The 18,011-nt window shown below is 44.5% G+C and overlaps 1 protein-coding gene across 4 annotated transcripts in view; it reads left to right on the top strand.

Moving 5' to 3' along the window:
- Positions 1 to 18,011, top strand: part of cul9 (cullin 9) — a 288,372-nt gene that overhangs the window by 193,389 nt on the left and 76,972 nt on the right. For all 4 annotated transcript variants that reach the window (XM_084320985.1, XM_084320984.1, XM_084320983.1 and 1 more), the window contains exons 16-19: positions 3,451 to 3,675; positions 8,236 to 8,326; positions 8,517 to 8,688; positions 14,652 to 14,757. In XM_084320985.1, the coding sequence (XP_084177111.1) occupies positions 3,451 to 3,675; positions 8,236 to 8,326; positions 8,517 to 8,688; positions 14,652 to 14,757 (594 nt within the window). The remainder of the gene's footprint in view (positions 1 to 3,450; positions 3,676 to 8,235; positions 8,327 to 8,516; positions 8,689 to 14,651; positions 14,758 to 18,011) is intronic.

Raw genomic sequence — 18,011 nt, 5'->3', positions numbered from 1 at the left:
TCTAGCTTAGAACAAGGACTGGAAGCAGTAGGGAGCAGCTAGCCTAGCTTAGAACAAGGACTAGCCCAGTTCCCTCAAAAGTGAAGAAATACAACTTCCAACAACTCAAAAATTGACACGGAGATAAAATTGGTATCAATCTTCTCGTCTGATTCTGGGGAATATGGCAAATAAGTGTATTTCCAAAAATGTTGGAGCGTTCCTTTAAGGCAGGGGTCTCAAACTCAATTTACCTGGGGGCCGCTGTAGGTAGAGTCTGGGTGAGGCTGGGCCGCATCAAATATTCCACAAAAAAAGGGTTTCAAGTATTCAAAAAAAAAGTACAACTGATCCAATCTTCTCAATCTTTAGCAATAACATTTCAGAACATGAACAGTTCTTCAGAACATGAACGGTTCTTCAGAACATGAACGGTTCTTCAGGCTTCTCAGTGGTGTCAGTGGACTCATCCACAGCTATGGAAATGCACTGCATTTTTTTTATTCTGTCACAAAGCTGTGAGAACACTATTATTATCTTATTAATATGTTTTTATTATTATCCTAAAGTAAGTTAATGTAGATGACTCAAAAGTATAATTGCCTGTATTATAAAAAAAAATTGGTAAAAACCATATTATGCGTTTTCATCAATAAATAAATGCCCCAAAAAATTTTTATAGATTGGGGGCCCCACATTTTTTTATAGATTGGGGGCCCACAAATTGATTCTTTCATGGGGCCCAGAATCTCCAGCTACGCCCCTGGCTGGGACTCAGGCTGAACGCATATTTTCCCGTCCATTCACCTTTGAATTGCAGTCGACTTTTCTTTTACTGACCATCTTTGAAAATGCCATTTTTCTGCTGGCTGCCTGCTGGCGAAAATAGGCTAATAGCTACATTTATCTCAGAGATAAAACTGGGAGCGAGTTTACTGTAGATGCGCTTTCAACTCTGCTCCGACTTGAACTGAAAGAGAGAGACGACATGCAATCCGTGAAGACCTGCCCTACTCCCCTACTCTGCCTCTGATTCGCAGACTGTGGGTGAGAGGGAAAAACGCTGACGGGACGCGTATGTGATTGGACCAGACCCGTACACACACACAGACAGACAGTGGCAGTGCTGCCGGACATGCAGAGCATGAGAGCACTGCTCGCAGAGGAGAGATAGCGAGGATGCATTTGCTTCCACTTTACTTGATATCACTCCGGAATCACGTTTCAACCAAGTCACTAACATAACGTTGCTGACATGAGCCTGCGCTACAAGTGATAAAATAAATAAAACGTCCAACTCTCGCGCAACGACTCGGCAAACAGTTGCGCGAGGGCCGCATTAACACTAAACGTTGATGTCCAGTAGGGGGCCGCAAAATATCATCCCGCGGGCCACAAGTTTGAGACCCCTGCTTTAAGGTTTAGATAAAAAGGGAAATTTTTATCAAAATCTGCACCGGGTCTCCCACCCCCCAAGCACCCCACCACAGACGGCAGCGGTCTGCCCCCCAACCACCACCAGCAACGACAGACCCACCACCCCACCCCCGCTGATCATCACTAACGACCAGGTCAGAAGGCAGTTCTCCAAAATCAGCGTGAACAAACCCAGAGGACCTGACAACACCAACCCCAGGGTGCTCAAGGTGTGCGCTGGACAACTGGCGGCACCATTCCAGCACCTTTTCAACCTCTCCTCAGGAAGGGTCCCCCTTCTCCCATAATCCTCGGAGGGGAGGAGGTAGAGATGGTGGAGTCCTACAAGTTCCTTTTGATCCACTTTTTCTCCCATTTTTTCTATATTTTCTCCCATCCCAATTTCGTATCATCCAATTCAACCCTCCCCTGTCACGAACGCTGTTTCTTGCCTCCCACAAGCCGGCTGCAATGTGGACTAAGTCATACATAGCACAAGTCCCCTCCGGTACTTGAGGTAACAGCAGTCGCATCTTTTCACCTGCGCAGCTCGATCTCTGTGTCGAGGAGTAACGCGTGGGAGGCTCACGCTGCCCCCGACACTTCCTGATTCTACTGCGCAGGCGCACCAACCGACTTGTAGGAGTCGCTTGTTCACAACGTTCGATCCCCACCCTTCAGTTTTCCCTCCCCGTAATACGGCCAATGTGTATTACTGCGGACGACCAGCTAAACTGAAAACAATGTGGAGAGCTGGATTCGAACACGCGAATCCTAGCGTCTCCACACTGGTGGCGAGTGCCTTGCCCACTACACCACCTAGCCGCCCCTAGTCCTACAAGTTCCTAAGAGTTCGCCTGAACAATAAACTTGACTGGTCGGACAACACTGATGCCCTCTACAGGAAGGGACAGAGTAGGCTGTTCTTCCTGAGGAGACTCAGGTCGTTCGACGTGTGCAACCGACTGCTGCTATCTTTCTACCAGTCGGTTGTAGCCAGCGTCCTCTTTTTTGCTGTGGTGTCCTGGGGGGGGCGCAACATCAACTCGAGGGACTCCAGCAAGCTGGTGAAGAAGGCTAGCTCAGTAGTGGGTGGTGAGCTGGATAACCTAGAGGTGGTGGCCCGAGAGGAGGATAAGGAAAAAGCTAGAAGCCATCCTGGAGAACCCCTCTCACCCCCTCTACAAGGAGCTAGCCAGAATGAAGATCATGTTCAGCCTAAGACTCATCCCCCCCCCCGACACACCACAAACCGCCTGGGCCGGTCCTTTATACCGGCAGCCATCAGGCTCTACAACAAAGGGCTTGGGTGGCCGGATCTGCTGCCAGAACTATCACTGTCACAACTCGGGACTTAGAACTAGAGACTCACATCACCGTACTGACTATCTTGTATTTTGCACTAGAGATTAATATCACTGGACTAATCACTGGAATATCTTGTGTTTGTACTTGTCTTGAGTGCATAGTAGTATAGACATATTAGCATAGTAGGTAGTAATATAGACTTAGTAGCATAGTAGGTACTGGTAGTAGTAAAGACATATTAGCATAGTAGGTAGTAATATAGACTTAGTAGCATAGTAGGTAGTAGTAAAGACAGTGGGGCGACAGTAGCTCAGGAGTGGTTCGATTCCTGCTCCTCCCGGGCAGCATGTCGAAGTGTCCTTGAGCAAGACACTTAACCACTAATTGCTCCCGATGAGCAGGTTGGCTCCTTGCATGGTTGCCTCTGCAATCTGTGTGTGAGTGAATGGGTAAAATGTGAGGAACAAATTGTAAAGCTCTTTGGATAAAAGCGCTATATAAATGCAGCCTTTTACCATTTTAAGACATATTAGCATAGTAGGTAGTAATATAGACTTAGTAGCATAGTAGGTAGTAATATAGGCAAAGTAGATAACTTAGTAGGAAAGTACATAATAGTAAAAGATGAAAAGTATGTTTAGTAGCTCAGTCACTCATGTTTAGCCACCCTGCCCCTAATGGCGGCTGACTGGAAGTGTTCTTTGTGTGCTTTTCCTCTATGACACTGTTTTTGTTTATTCTTACCAGGTTGTGCAGCTGTTCATCCGCTTCCTGTACCGCCTGGCGTCGCTCAACAAAGACTATGCGGTGGTGATGTGCCGGCTGGGCACCAAGGATGCGCTGGTCAAGTCTCTGGACAAACACAGAGACTTGCTGATGGTCACCGAGCTCAGGGACCTGATCGGTGACTGTGAGAAATACGCCAGTCTCTACAAGAAGATGACCACCAGCGTGCTGGCTGGATGCATACAGGTACAGTACTGTGAGAAATACGCCAGTCTCTACAAGAAGATGACCACCAGCGTGCTGGCTGGATGCATACAGGTACACTACTGTGAGAAATACGCCAGTCTCTACTAGGGATCATGTTTTTTGCCACCGATATGATCACCTCTATGAGCCATATCAGCCGATACACTGCCGATACCGATCGTTTTTGGTTTTGTTATAGCAGCTGGCAGTATTATACTGTAGTTCTAACACAGGCATTCTCAAAGTCCTGACTCTGGTCCAGATCCGGACCAAACCACAACTGTCTCTGGACTCTGAGCAAATTACTAAAAAACTTTTCATATTATGTATTCTCTGTATTATGTGCGAGACAGCGCCAGAGACAAGTCAAAATTCTCCGCTATATCCACTACAAGCAGCGTCTGTGCATTAGGGCTGCACGATTAATCGTTTTTTAATCGAAATCGCGATTTGGAATGATGCAATTATCAAATCGCCAAGCCTGCAATTAAAAAAAACCAATTTTTTTTTTTTTTTTTTTTTTTTTTTTTATTTAACCAGGAAGTCCCATTGAGATACACGATCTCCTTTGCAAGGTAGACCTGGCCAAGATGACAGCAATAACATTTGCAATACATCACACAGCAATAAAATGTGCGATACATCACACAAGAACATAATAAATGTGCATGTATACAATACATCACATGTAAACACAAAGCAGAATAGTCTACATGATAGTAAAAGTGGGATGGGACCCGACTACAGAAAGCAGCAACATTCTTCTTGTAATTTTTTTTTTTAAATATGTTATAATCGCATCGCAAATCGCAATCGCAATATCTGTCAGAATAATCGCAATTAGATTATTTCCCAAAATCGTGCAGCCCTACTGTGCATGTCCGACTGCTCTACTGTCTGTTTGTCTGTCTACTCTGCTTTGGTCCAATCACATTCCCCCACCCACAGTCTGCGAATCAGAGGCAGAGTAGGGCGGGTCTTCACAGCATGCTGGTTGTCTCTTTCAGCGACCGGCTGGGAGAGTGTAGCGGGGCTGAGAGAGTACTCGTCTCGACTACACTTAATGGCACTTAAAGCCCTATGAATTCCATGACTTTTCTTGTGATCGCCTTAGCCTTCTGACTATCACGGTTATACGCACGGGTACTCTCTAAAGTGGTTTGCATTAGCGCCCGTTTTGGTTCTTTGTACTCCGCGAGCTTAACACATTCCCGCCCAGCCACGGACATGTCCGTGTTTCGAATCCAACAGTAGAGGGCCAACCACGGACATGTCCGTGGCAAGGTTGTTTTTATTCCATTTTAATAACCTACTCAATGTCACCGAGCGGCACTGCAGGTTTACCCCACTCTTGGAATTCTGAAAAGTGCATTACCGGCCAGATCCTCGTAGGGGTGCTGTCTCGATAATGCAGTGTGCCCTGTGGCAGAACGGTGCCTTATTTATTTATTTTTACTTTGAATGGAGTTTACTGTTAGAACACATGATTATGAATATGTAGGCTACATGTCAAAAGGGCAATACATTTTGTTAATGTAATCTACTTGCACAGATGCATGTTATATAGCAGGGCTATTCAACTGGCGGCCCGCGGGCCAGATCCGGCCCGCGGGATGATTCTGACCGGCCCGCCAAAGATTACATGATAATTAAAAAAAAAAAAAATTAAATAATTTTTTTTTTTTTTTTTTTTTTTTAACTTTTTTCTTTTCATGTCAACGTTAACACGCACAATTGAGCCAAAAGTCACTCAATTAATGACAGATTTCATTGATAAATTGAGGGAAAACTTTGCAAGTCGATTTGATGAATTTGACATGTCCAGAGAATTGATGCATTTTGTGAGCAACCCATTTGCCAATGTAGCTGCTATTTCCACAAAAGGACAAGAGTTCCTTGCATCACTTCACATTGATGAAGGTCTCCTGCAACTTGAAATAATTGACATGCAACTGCAAGCATCATCTGCTCTGAAGCAGGCACTTGAGAATGAATCCACCACAACATTTTGGATAAAGTGTATTCACTTTCACTTTCAGTCAAGACATTCCCCAAAATAAAACCGCTGGCAATATCTGTGCTAACAATGTTTGGCTCAACATACACCTGTGAATCCAGTTTCTCTCACATGAATGCCATTAAAACAAGCAACCATGCCTCCTTGACAAATGAGCATTTGCATCACTGTTTGCGGTTAGCCCTCACTTCCTATGAACCCTCTTTCTCTGCCATTGCCCAGTCAAAGAAGTGCAATCGCTCTCATTAGATGTGTGTATGTAGGCTAGGCCTGTCTGCCCCCCACCCCCCTGATGTTTGAGAGTTAAGAATCGACAATAAGTGCTAATAAGATGCTGTGATTTGCTGTTGTTGCACAGACATGAAGCACTTTTTCATAAGCTCAGCTGCACTATAAATGTGTTTTTTTGTTCAAGTGTTGATGTTAGAATGTTCAGATGCACATCATGCACTTGTTTGTTTTTTATTTTATTTTTATATTGAAATGTTGAAGATGAGATGTTGCAGTTGTTGCACAGTCATAAATGAAGCACTTTTTGCAGGAGATGTTGCAGATGTGGCACATAAATGAAGCACTTTTTTTGAAAAGTATACTACTTTTGCAATGTAGTTAAAGGGGAACTACCCGGTATCTTATAAATGGCCTTTTTCAGTGTTTAGCATTGTTTCCTAGCTATGTGGACTTATATTAATATGATCTATGTCTCTAATTCTCATATTGGCGCATTCTTCCAATTCTCCTCTCACAATATTCACCCTCACTGAACTGAGTCATCTGAAAATGTGCTGATTTGTGATGTCAGAGAGACACCGCTGCATGATAATCAGCTGAGTTTCCACACAGTTCCCACTGTGGTTGGAGCCCAGGCTCAAAACGGCTTAAGATCTTGAGGTAGAAAAATGCTGTTTTTGAGTACTTGATTAGAAATACAAAACAATGAATAAAAAAAAAAAAAAAAATTACAGAGGTGTTCCATAAACCCACAGGAATTGTGTAAAAGTGCCCAAATAGTTAAAGAAATAGTAAAATAGTTCCCATTTAAATAAATGTTGTGAAAATGTGGTTGCGTGTTGTGTCAAGTGACCATATATTCATAGCACGGGGAGGCGCCGTGGCAGTCCGGCCCCTGGCCCCATGGGTTTCTGACAATGTGGCCCCCTGAACAATTTAGTTGAATAGCCCTGTTATATAGCCTAGTACTATTCTTACTGGATTAAACATTTAAACAATTCATCTTTTGTGGTGGTTCAACATAATTCACCCACGGAACTAAAGTGTTGGGGATAAGGGTTCCGCACAGACCATATTGTTTGTTACTTTTCTGTCTGCACTTTCCTGTCGGCAAACGAGCTCAACGTCAACACATGTTTAGCGTTTGTCTTTCGACACCCCGCCTCAGACTCCTATCCTTCTGCACTACGCTTTAATGATTATGAATATGTAACGGAACGTAGGCCAATCTCGCTAACGTTAGTCGACCGAAATCAATTGGCAACACATCACCGTTACTACTAGCTAGCTATCTGGCTAACTAGCTAATGTTAGCTAGCTACCGTCAAAACGTTATGTTATTTATATTTGACATTAGCTATTTATTGGTGGAATATTCTGACTCTAGCTCACTAGGTCAGTCACATTAAACTTTATTTTTGTATAACTTGCTGCTAGATATGTATGCATACAGGTACAGTACTGTGCATAGTTGGCTATAAAGGCAGTGGAGGCCTGAGGTTTAGAGAAGCTGGCTTGTGACCAGAAGGTCATCTGTTCGATCCCGAGACTGGCATGAGAAAACCTGGGCCTCAACACCCACCATTGTTGGCCAAGTTGCTGACTAACAGGAGATTACTACGATAAAGAAGACTCAGAAGAAGCTTTTATCCCCAGGCCATCAGGTTGCTCAACGAACAATAACACTATGCAACAACCATCAAATGCACACACATCCACACGCACACACTCACTTTAAACAAACAACTCACTGCAGCACCCACTCTACACACCTAAACACACTTTATATTTATTGGCAAAGAATTTGTACTACAACCCATACCTCAGTACACCTTACTGTAAATTGTACCTCATCCCATTTCTGCTTTGTACTGTATAGTATATTGTATTGTAACTCAGTTACTTCTACTCTGCATTGAACATTGTACATATGTACATACTGAACACTTGTGTCTACGTACGTGACTTCTATTTTTTACTTGCTATACTACTTTTATTTTATACTTATCTTTTTGTCTAGCACAGTCTCTGGAGCGTAACAGAAAGAAGCATTTTGTATAAAAGTATTCTGTACTTCTGTATGACAACTAATAAAGAAACTTGAAATAAAGCCTGTCTATTAAAAAAGGGCCTTTAGAGTCTTTAAAAAAAGAATAACATCTGTATTACTAACCACTTGCAAAATTACAAATACTATTTGTTTAATTAGGCTTGGAGAAAGGTGAAGCCTGCTAGCTTTAGTGTTTGTTACTTTGAATCTGATTCCTGTTGTTATAGCTGACAATGTGGTGTTGGTGTTGATTTCTTTAAAGATGGTGTTGGGTCAAATAGAGGAGCATCGACGCAGCCATCAGCCAATCAACATCCCCTTCTTTGACGTCTTCCTCAGAAATCTGTGCCAAGGTACTTAAAGCATTGTATGTTCAACATGTAATCAACATTACAATATGGGTCATGGTAACATAAATTAAAGATAGTTTTTTTTATATTAGGGTTATTTTACTTACAAAATACATATAGCTATTGCTGTTTTCATGACTCACTCCAAATGTACTAAGCATGTCCTGTTTTTCTATTATCAACTGACTACTAGGATCTAGTGTGGAACTCAAGGAGGACAAGTGCTGGGAGAAAGTGGAAGTGTCCTCCAATCACCATCGAGCCAGCAAGCTCACTGACAAGAACCCCAAGACCTACTGGGAGTCGAATGGCTGCACAGGTTCCCATTTCATCAACATCTACATGCACAAAGGGGTGATCATTAGGTATGTGCCAACCTCACTCTGCTCGCTTACTGTAGATACAGGGTCTAGAGCGGTTCTTTTGCTGTTGTTACTGTGGATGTACACATGTCATTTCAACTAAGGTATGTGACATTTAACCCTTGAGACGAAGAACCATGTAAGTCCGTTTTGGAATGTTTTTGAACAGCCTGTGTATTTGGACGTTTTTGAGTATGAAAATGACATCAAGTACTCAACCTCTAATGTCTTTTTAACTTTGGATGTACTGTCTTGCTTCCCAAATGTAGATAATTAGGTCTGAAAACATTGTTGTTCTGAAAACCTAAAGTTGTTGTTCTTCTCAAGTATTCAATTGTTGCCTTGTTGACTGACATAATAACTTTATAACAAGGTCAATTGTTGTGGTTACTTCTACAATGATGATGATGATGGCGCGACCCAGGTCAGTCGCCGTCGGTTTTGCTCCGTGAAGATTGTGCGTACTTTTAGTTATGTTTATTTTTAGTACCTTTTTTATGAAAACAACACTGGCGGGGACGTTATACGACCGACAGTCACTTATAGAACTAAACTCCCGACTTCAAGAGGAGTTTAGCGACACTTTATGCCAAGATTGGCCATCGGAGATCAGGCGGGACAAAGACAAAGAAGGCGGCAGGACAAAGAAGAAACACAGGGGAAGGAGGAGCGGAATCAGAATAAGGCAAAGAAATTCTGCTTACCGACCGGTGATTCCATCCATCTTACTGGCAAATGTACGTTCGCTGGAAAATAAAATGGATGATCTTCGGGCGAGGGTTCGATTCCAGCGAGAGGTGAGAGACTGTAACATCATGTGCTTCACAGAGACATGGCTGAAACCAGCGACTCCGGATCATACCGTCTCTCCCTCGGACTCCTTCACCGTCTTCAGCCCGGATCGCACAGCAGCCTCCGGGAAGGGCTCTGGAGGGGGTGTCTGTCTCCTCACAAACAACGGCTGGACTAGCCCGAAGGAGATAAAGATTCTCTCCAGTTCATGCTCCCCGGATCTCGAATATCTTTCCATTCAATGTCGACCGTTTCATCTCCCCGAGAACTCACCGCCATTATCATGACGGCGGTGTACATCCCTCCCCAAGCAAATACCGTCAGGGCCCTGGCGGAGCTACAGGGGCAGCTCAACATCCACCAGATCAAACATCCAGACGCAGCAATGATCATAGCCGGCGACTTCAACCAGGCGAATCTGAAGAAAGTGATGCCATCCTTTTTTCAGCACATCACCTGCTCCACCAGGGGAGGAAATATGCTGGATCATTGCTACACCACGTTCAGAGCCGGCTACAAGGCAACACCGGCTCCGCCATTAGCGGGAGCCACAAGCACATCGGATCATGACGCCATCTTTCTTGTTCCTGCTTACAGGCAGAGATCACATGACGCTGTCGTGTCACGTGAAGTAAATAAGTGGTCCGACCAATCCGAGACGGCGCTACAGGACGCACTCGGTGACGTCGACTGGGGTATGTTTCAGAACAGCTCCAGCGGCGTCAGCGAGTTCGCGGATGTGGTTGTTAGTTTTATAACACTAGCTGATGGTATCGTCCCCACGAAAAAGGTGCGGGTCTACCCGAACCAGAAACCATGGGTTGACAGTACTATCAGAGCAGCTCTGAGAACTCGCACCACTGCTTATAACCTGGGCAGAGAGTCAGGAAACATGGAGGAGTATGTGTTGTGAAGGGCCAGATTAAAACTGAGAATCTACCTTTATTGTTTGATATACTTTGTATATTATTTATATATACACGGTATATCCCTTTACCTGCGTTCAAACCATAGTAATATTCACTTTCCTTATAGATAATGCCCCCTGACGGCGGCGCCAGACAGTCTCGCACTCAGACAGGTGCAAGGGGCGAGTTTGGGGCTAGTCAGGACATGCCCTTGGCAGTGTATTGATACCAGACAAGGACTGCGGTTTGGAACTAGATAATCACTTAAGTATATATGCTGGCGCAGGTGCGCACAGCAGCAGTTCGTCTAAGCAAGCAGTGTGACAAGTTCAGTGTGATTCTAATGGAGTGAGAAGCAGTGCGTCTAACAGAGCGTTGAGAACATGTGCGAATAGAATAGTAAAGTGTCAGAGTTTAATGCAGTAACGTCAAGATTGCAGAACCATTACTGGTTGGATTATATTGATTTGGAACGTGTTACCCGGAGAAGAGCATCGTTGATTTCCACTATCGTTTGGGATTCAACCTCGTGAGGATTACAACTCGGGCTGGCCTCGTGGACGGAGGCTGGCTAGCTGTCATCAGTGCTATCGAGCATTTGGATTACAATTATTGCTTTGCTGCTGATCAAGGGATTTACAAGGACCGACTCCTGTACCTGGAGTCTCTTTATTCCTCATTGAATCAGACTGAGTATCCGAACATTCCTCTACCCTCCAGGCCTTACACCCCCGGAGGGAACCCATTGTCTCCAGGCGGTACCAGTGTTGCCCTATATAGTTGCTACTATACGACAGGTGGTGTCAACTTAGACCCATCGTAGGATTCCTGCTATTCCTAGTGACTCATGCTATTGACTGACTTTACGCATATTCTTCGCCATACAAGCGCGACCCTAATTCTCATTCTGTAACCTAATGTTGCATAATAATAATAAATTACCCTCAAATACTATTTCTTTGTCAATGCCGTGTTCTTGTGGGTGTTCACCATCTATATTTGATGTACTGTCTGGCCAGTAATTAAAGTACATAACTAGCAGTGGTTTAATCTATCACAATCTTTAATACAGTCAGGGTTTTGTAACCCCTCAGTTACAATAAGGCTACAGTCTACACTCTGCGCAAGGTTGTAAAGCTTGCTAAGAGGTCATACGCGGACAAAATGGAGACACAAATGGCACAGAATGACACGAGGCTTATGGCGAGGGCTACGGACGATAACTGACTACAAAGTCAGCGCCCCCTCAATGGGGAGTGCTGACGCCTCTCTCGCGGACTAGCTCAACTCCTTTTACGCATGGTTTGGCCAGACCGTGGCGACGCTAGCTCACCGGCTAGTGACGTCACTGACACGCCGGCCGTCGTGGAGGGGGGGGGGCACTCTCTCATTGACGGAACACAGTGCGAGAAGAGCATTTATGCGGGTGAACACCAGAAAGGCAGCCCCAGTGTTCACCACCATATTTAATCTATCCCTGGCGGAATCCGTGGTCCCTGCCTGTTTCAAGGTGTCTACTATAATCCCGGTACCAAAGAAATCCTCCCCAACAGGTCTTAATGACTACAGACCGGTGGCACTCACCTCTGTGGCCATGAAATGTTTTGAGAGGCTGGTTAAGGATTACATTTGTGCCTCCCTCCCCAGCGATATGGACCCTATGCAATTTGCATACAGGCCAAACAAGTCCACTGACGATGCAGTCTCCCAAGTACTGCACAGCACCCTCTCTCACCTAGACTGCCAGAAGGGGGGCTATGTGAGACTGTTGTTCATTGACTATAGCTCAGCGTTCAACACCATAGTCCCCACCAGACTGGTGGACAAGCTGATCGAGCTGGGTCTGAGCTCCGCTCTGAGCGCCTGGATAGTACTGCACTTTCTGAGTGAAAGGCCCCAGGCGGTCAGGGTGGGGGGTCAGATCTCCAACACCATCACTCTGAGCATCGGGTCCTCCCAGGGCTGTGTTCTGAGCCCCCTGCTGTATTCACTATACACACATGACTGTGTGGCCAAGTTCAGCTCCAACTCCATAGTGGTGGTGATCTCGGACAACGACGAGAAGGCCTACCGGGAGGAGGTTGAGGTACTGGAACGCTGGTGCCAGGACAACAGCCTGCTCCTGAACATTGGTAAAACCAAGGAGCTGATCGTGGATTTTAGGAGAACACAGCAGGGGACACACACACCACTGAGGATAAACGGGGCTACCGTGGACAGGGTGAGCAGCTTCAAGTACCTGGGGGTCCACATCTCAGAGGATCTGACATGGACAACACACATAGACTCAGTCGTAAAGAAGGCGAAGCAGCGCCTCTATCACCTGAGACAGTTAAGGAAGTTTAGAGTATCGGGGAAGATACTCCAGTGCTTCTACTCCGGAGCTGTAGAGAGCATCTTGACTGGAAACATCACTGCCTGGTATGGAAACAGCACGGCACAGGACAAGAAGGCCCTACAGAGAGTGGTGCGCTCAGCTGAGCGTACTACGGGTATTGCACTACCACCCCTGCAGGTCTTATATAACAAGAGGTTCAAATCCAGAGCCTGCAGGATAATGAAAGACCCTCACCACCCCAACAATAGCCTGTTCAAGATCCTGCAGTCAGGCAAACGCCTGCGAACACCAGCAACTAGGACAGAGGGACTTCGACTCAGCTTCTTCCCCCAGGCCATCAGAGTCTTGAACACTGAACTCTCCACACACAAGCACACATGAGCACACACACAACACACGCACTGTACACGCTCACACACTAGCAGTCACATTGTATAGTATAGCATTGTATAGTAGTGTACATAAGACCCAGTGCCCCATCCGTAGCTAACAGTGTATTGCACTATCACAGGACCTAGCATGTCTTACCATGCTTTTGAAAAACTCATGTACATATACCTATGTCTTTACTCTTATGACTTGTATTATTGCACAAATGTCGCATTCTCATCCCTTGGATTCTTCTTATTGTATTATTGTATTACTGTACTATGCACAATCGTTGCGGGCAAGACCCCCCGCATTTCACTGTATACTTGTATGCCGTGACAAATAAAACTCTTGACTTGACTTGACTACAACATGAGGGAAAAAGGAATCACCTTCTGAAACTCTTTCCATATTTTCCTTTTTAGATTTTTCCTCTATTGTTTCTTCAACAGTCGTACAAATTTCATTTTTAACCTCTTAAGCCCTAGCCCTATTTTCTGAAAATCCGCCTAAAAATACATACCTACGTAATTGGAAGATTTCTCCACTTCTACAAGCTCCATTTGCATGCTCCTGATGAACCAAAGGAGAATATAAATTCATTTTTTTTCTTATCTTTTTAGTTGTTCATCTTTGACAGTGAATAACACCCATGCTAAAAATGATTAAACAGGAGATTTTGTAGAGACTGTACTGAATTCTGCCATCCGGACACATGCCATTTGAAATATGATTATAGAATATCAGGCCTATAAATTACCTTATTATGGCCAAGTCGCACAATGCACATCTATGGATCGGGCCAAATCTCCCCTTTCCAATGGCAGAGTTCAATCTGGATTTAGTATCACCAGGCATGATTCACAAACGGTGAATGAAATCTACTGTAAGTACAGTTACTTTTTTATAATTTAAATTTCTCCGCTATTTTTCATCAGATTGCAACGCCATTTTTTGCTAGACGTTCACAGAAAGGTAGAGAAACTAACTGCGTTCTGTTGGCAATGGCAATAACATTCAGGTTTGTGGCATATGATCCCGAAAAATAAGATAAATAAAATCTAGAAGTCAGATGATTGACAGGGGCTGGTGTGAGCCAGCAAGTGCAGTTTTTTTTATTATTATTCGTAAGCCCATCGAAAATCCTGGGTCGCCTCTCATAGGACTACAAACAAAATGGCGGCGGCATTTCCTCGCGTCAATACTCTCCTTTTTCCGACTAGATTTCTATAACTAATATTTCACTAATAACACTTTAAACCATTGGTAAACAAACGTAGTGCAGTGAAAATATACACTTTGACTGCTGTTTTGACAAGGTTAGGGTCTTTACTCTTGGCTACATTTGAGAAATAAAATGCAACATTAATTCATACATTCTGTAGAGATGGATTTATGGCATGATATCATTGTCAGTCTGGTACCGGACCGCTCAGGCTTAAGAGGTTAAGATTTTCACATTAGAACGGAGCATGACCTGTAACCTTGTTTTGTCTTGGAACATGTAATCTGTGGCGAGACACATTATAAATATCTAAAGCTTGCCTTTGTTAATCCAGGCAGCTGGCAGTGCTGGTGGCTAGCGAGGACTCCAGTTACATGCCTGCCCGTATTTTAGTGCTGGGTGGAGACGATCCAACAAACATCAACACTGAGCTCAACACAGTAAGTACCTTTCTGCTGTGTGGATGTTTTACAAACATTAACTCAATGGACACCAACCACGTTTATATACGTGTTTGGTGGACGACCGCTTTTCCTTTTTTTCGATTTTAATATCCTATTCAATGTCAGGGACCCGTATGTTGCCGGTAGAAGGCATACTGCGATGCCGAGGGTGCAGTACCGGCCAGATCCTCCCAGACCTCCCAGGCGGCCGTATCGAGCACCCTTTTAAACATTGTATCTTGGCCTGTGGGTCAATCTAATGGGTCCGGGTTGCGTGAATACTTTCCCTAAGGTGGTTGTACCTCCGCGTTCGGTTTGCGCAATCTGATTGGCCACTGACGTTTCTGGCCATGTGACATGTGCGCCAATCGTGTGACGGCAAGTTCTGCGCCTATTTCCGGGTCCAACAGCCTGCAAACTACCTAACGCCTAGTTTATCACTGGTTAAGCTTAGGCGACTCTTTCGAAGTTGGTTAAGGTTAGAGTTTGGTATCAGGGCTGGTGTACTATCGCCCTGCTCTAAGACGAACTCTAACCTTAACCAACTTCGAAAGAGTGCCTAAGCTTAACCGGCGAAAGAACTTGCCGTCACACGATTGGCGCACATGTCACATGACCAGAAACGTCAGTGGCCAATCAGGTCGCGCAAACCGACAACCCCCTTAGGGAAAGTATTCACGCGTCCGGGTCGTTTTTTTTTCTTTTTTGCTCAAGCTCAGCGTTTATAACGATCGGATTGAGAAGAATCAATTACTCCCGATGCATGATGTGTGGTGGATTATGTTGGTGACACGATGGACATCAATACTTGGAATGGCGATCAGATAATTGGAATATTCTTTTTGGGGTACATCCTAGTCAAGGTAAGGGCTATATGATATCAATCTTGCGTTGATCCAAGCATGTCTTCAATGCGATCCGACCGTGTGTGTGTGTAACGTTACTCCACAACATATGCCGTTGGTGATGATCAAAGCATCAAAAAACGACCCCCCCCTTTCATGCATTCATGATGAAACATAATACCTATGATATAGCTTTTATTTGAGAATAATAGCGGGTCCAGGCAAGAAACTGCAACGGTTTTAGTGTAATACACGCATAAGGCTATTCCTCAGCATTTCGGGAATTACCCCGGACCAATCTTAAACCATACTCATATTCACCACGGTATAAATGGGAATGTATGGATGAAAAAAATATTTCTTTCTCATACGATCAACGATAGATACTCAATGTCAAATGGGCCATAGTATTGTATCCATAGCTATAATATAGAATATAGTTATAGCTCTACAAACAAGGTCACTCACTCCTATCTTTTAAAGCGTGGCAGTGGCTAATCAGGGCCAAGGCTAATCCCCGGCAGTCAATGAGTTAACACTGAGCTCAACACAGTAAGTACCTTTCTGCTGTGTGGAGTGGATGTTTTACAAACATTAACACACTCGGCCCTGGAAGCCTCTAACCCAGGGGTCAGGAACCTTTTTGACTGGGAGAGCCATAAAAGCCAAATATTTCTAAATATATTTCATTGAGAGCCATATAGTATTTGTAACTTATAATAAATTAAATATGGCTTACTTTTAATGCGACTTCTGGTGCTGCATGGTTTTGCTGATGGCCTTGTAATCTGGTTCATACGTGGTGAGGTTGAGCTTCATGCAGGCGTTGAGGCTTCCATCAGTTAAACGTGAGCGTAGGTTGGTCTTAATGTTCCTCATATGCGAGAATGACTGCCCACATGCATATGTAGAGCCAAACATGGTCAATACGGCAATACTCACGCTGCATTGTGTGGTATGTCACAGGAAGCTTGTTCCAAGTTTTAAGAATCAGCTGGTCTTCAGGTTGAAGACTTTTAATTTCTGTCCACTTGTGTTACCTCGCCAGCTCTGCTCGCTATATCTTCAGCTATAGATACTATTAGCTGTATCTTCAAAACTAATTTCTGTTTACTTTAAAATGACACAGTATTATTAACACTTTGACTGCCGGGAAACGCTTTACAGCGTCATTCCCGGCCATGCTCAAGTTGCCCGAGGACGCTGTACAGCGTCCTTATATCAATATTTCAAAAATCTGCGATCGGATTCATATTTCCCCTCCGCTGGCCTGAGATCCACTAGGAGGACCCACTGAGCTCTCTGGCGGTTCAGGAGCGCCATCTGGTGGCCGATCGGCGCAATCGCCAAACAGGAAGTGCTATGGAGGTTGTGCTGGTCGGCCATATTACTTCCGGGCACTCTGTTTGGCTCCCGGGACTCGATCTCGACACAATACATAGCGATCGATTGCCAATAACTCGATAAACAACATGATTTGGACATATATACTATTATACAAGCTGGAAATGGACCCAATATTTCTACATACCATAATAGGTAAATGACTGTTCCACGCTCATCGCCCAACGGCGTGAGGAGGATACGGTAAGATTCAGCGTTATTTTTGATCGTATTCCATATAAACTGTTATGATGAACATATCACCCACACTAGATGAATGATATAACGCTGCCCACGGAATTATAAACGATCCCCCACCCATCCGGTCATCATCAGATCATACGTAGATCATTCTAGAAGTACGTCCAATTGAAATTTTTTATATCGCCCCGATTGCCATCAAACTGTATTTCATCATCAATATAATGCATTTGGGGCTACTGTATATATCACGTTCTGGAGAAAGCTGCAGAAAGAGATGAAAACATACTTTTTTTTTTTGATCCACTTTTTCTCCCATTTTTCTATATTTTCTCCCATCCCAATTTCGTATCATCCAATTCAACCCTCCCCTGTCACGAACGCTGTTTCTTGCCTCCCACAAGCCGGCTGCAATGTGGACTAAGTCATACATAGCACAAGTCCCCTCCGGTACTTGAGGTAACAGCAGTCGCATCTTTTCACCTGCGCAGCTCGATCTCTTAGCGTCGAGGAGTAACGCGTGGGAGGCTCACGCTGCCCCCGACACTTCCTGATTCTACTGTGCAGGCGCACCAACCGACTTGTAGGAGTCGCTTGTTCACAACGTTCGATCCCCACCCTTCAGTTTTTCCCTCCCCGTAATACGGCCAATGTGTATTACTGCGGACGACCAGCCAAACTGAAAAACAATGTGGAGAGCTGGATTCGAACACGCGAATCCTAGCGTCTCCACACTGGTGGCGAGTGCCTTAGACCACTACACCACCTAGCCGCCGAGATGAAAACATACTTATACATTAGACCATACTTTACTATGAATAT

The sequence above is a fragment of the Notolepis coatsorum genome (assembly GCF_963971535.1).
Source record: "Notolepis coatsorum genome assembly, chromosome: 9".
Taxonomy (NCBI): domain Eukaryota; kingdom Metazoa; phylum Chordata; class Actinopteri; order Aulopiformes; family Paralepididae; genus Notolepis; species Notolepis coatsorum.
This window is presented reverse-complemented; position numbering and strand designations above follow the sequence as displayed.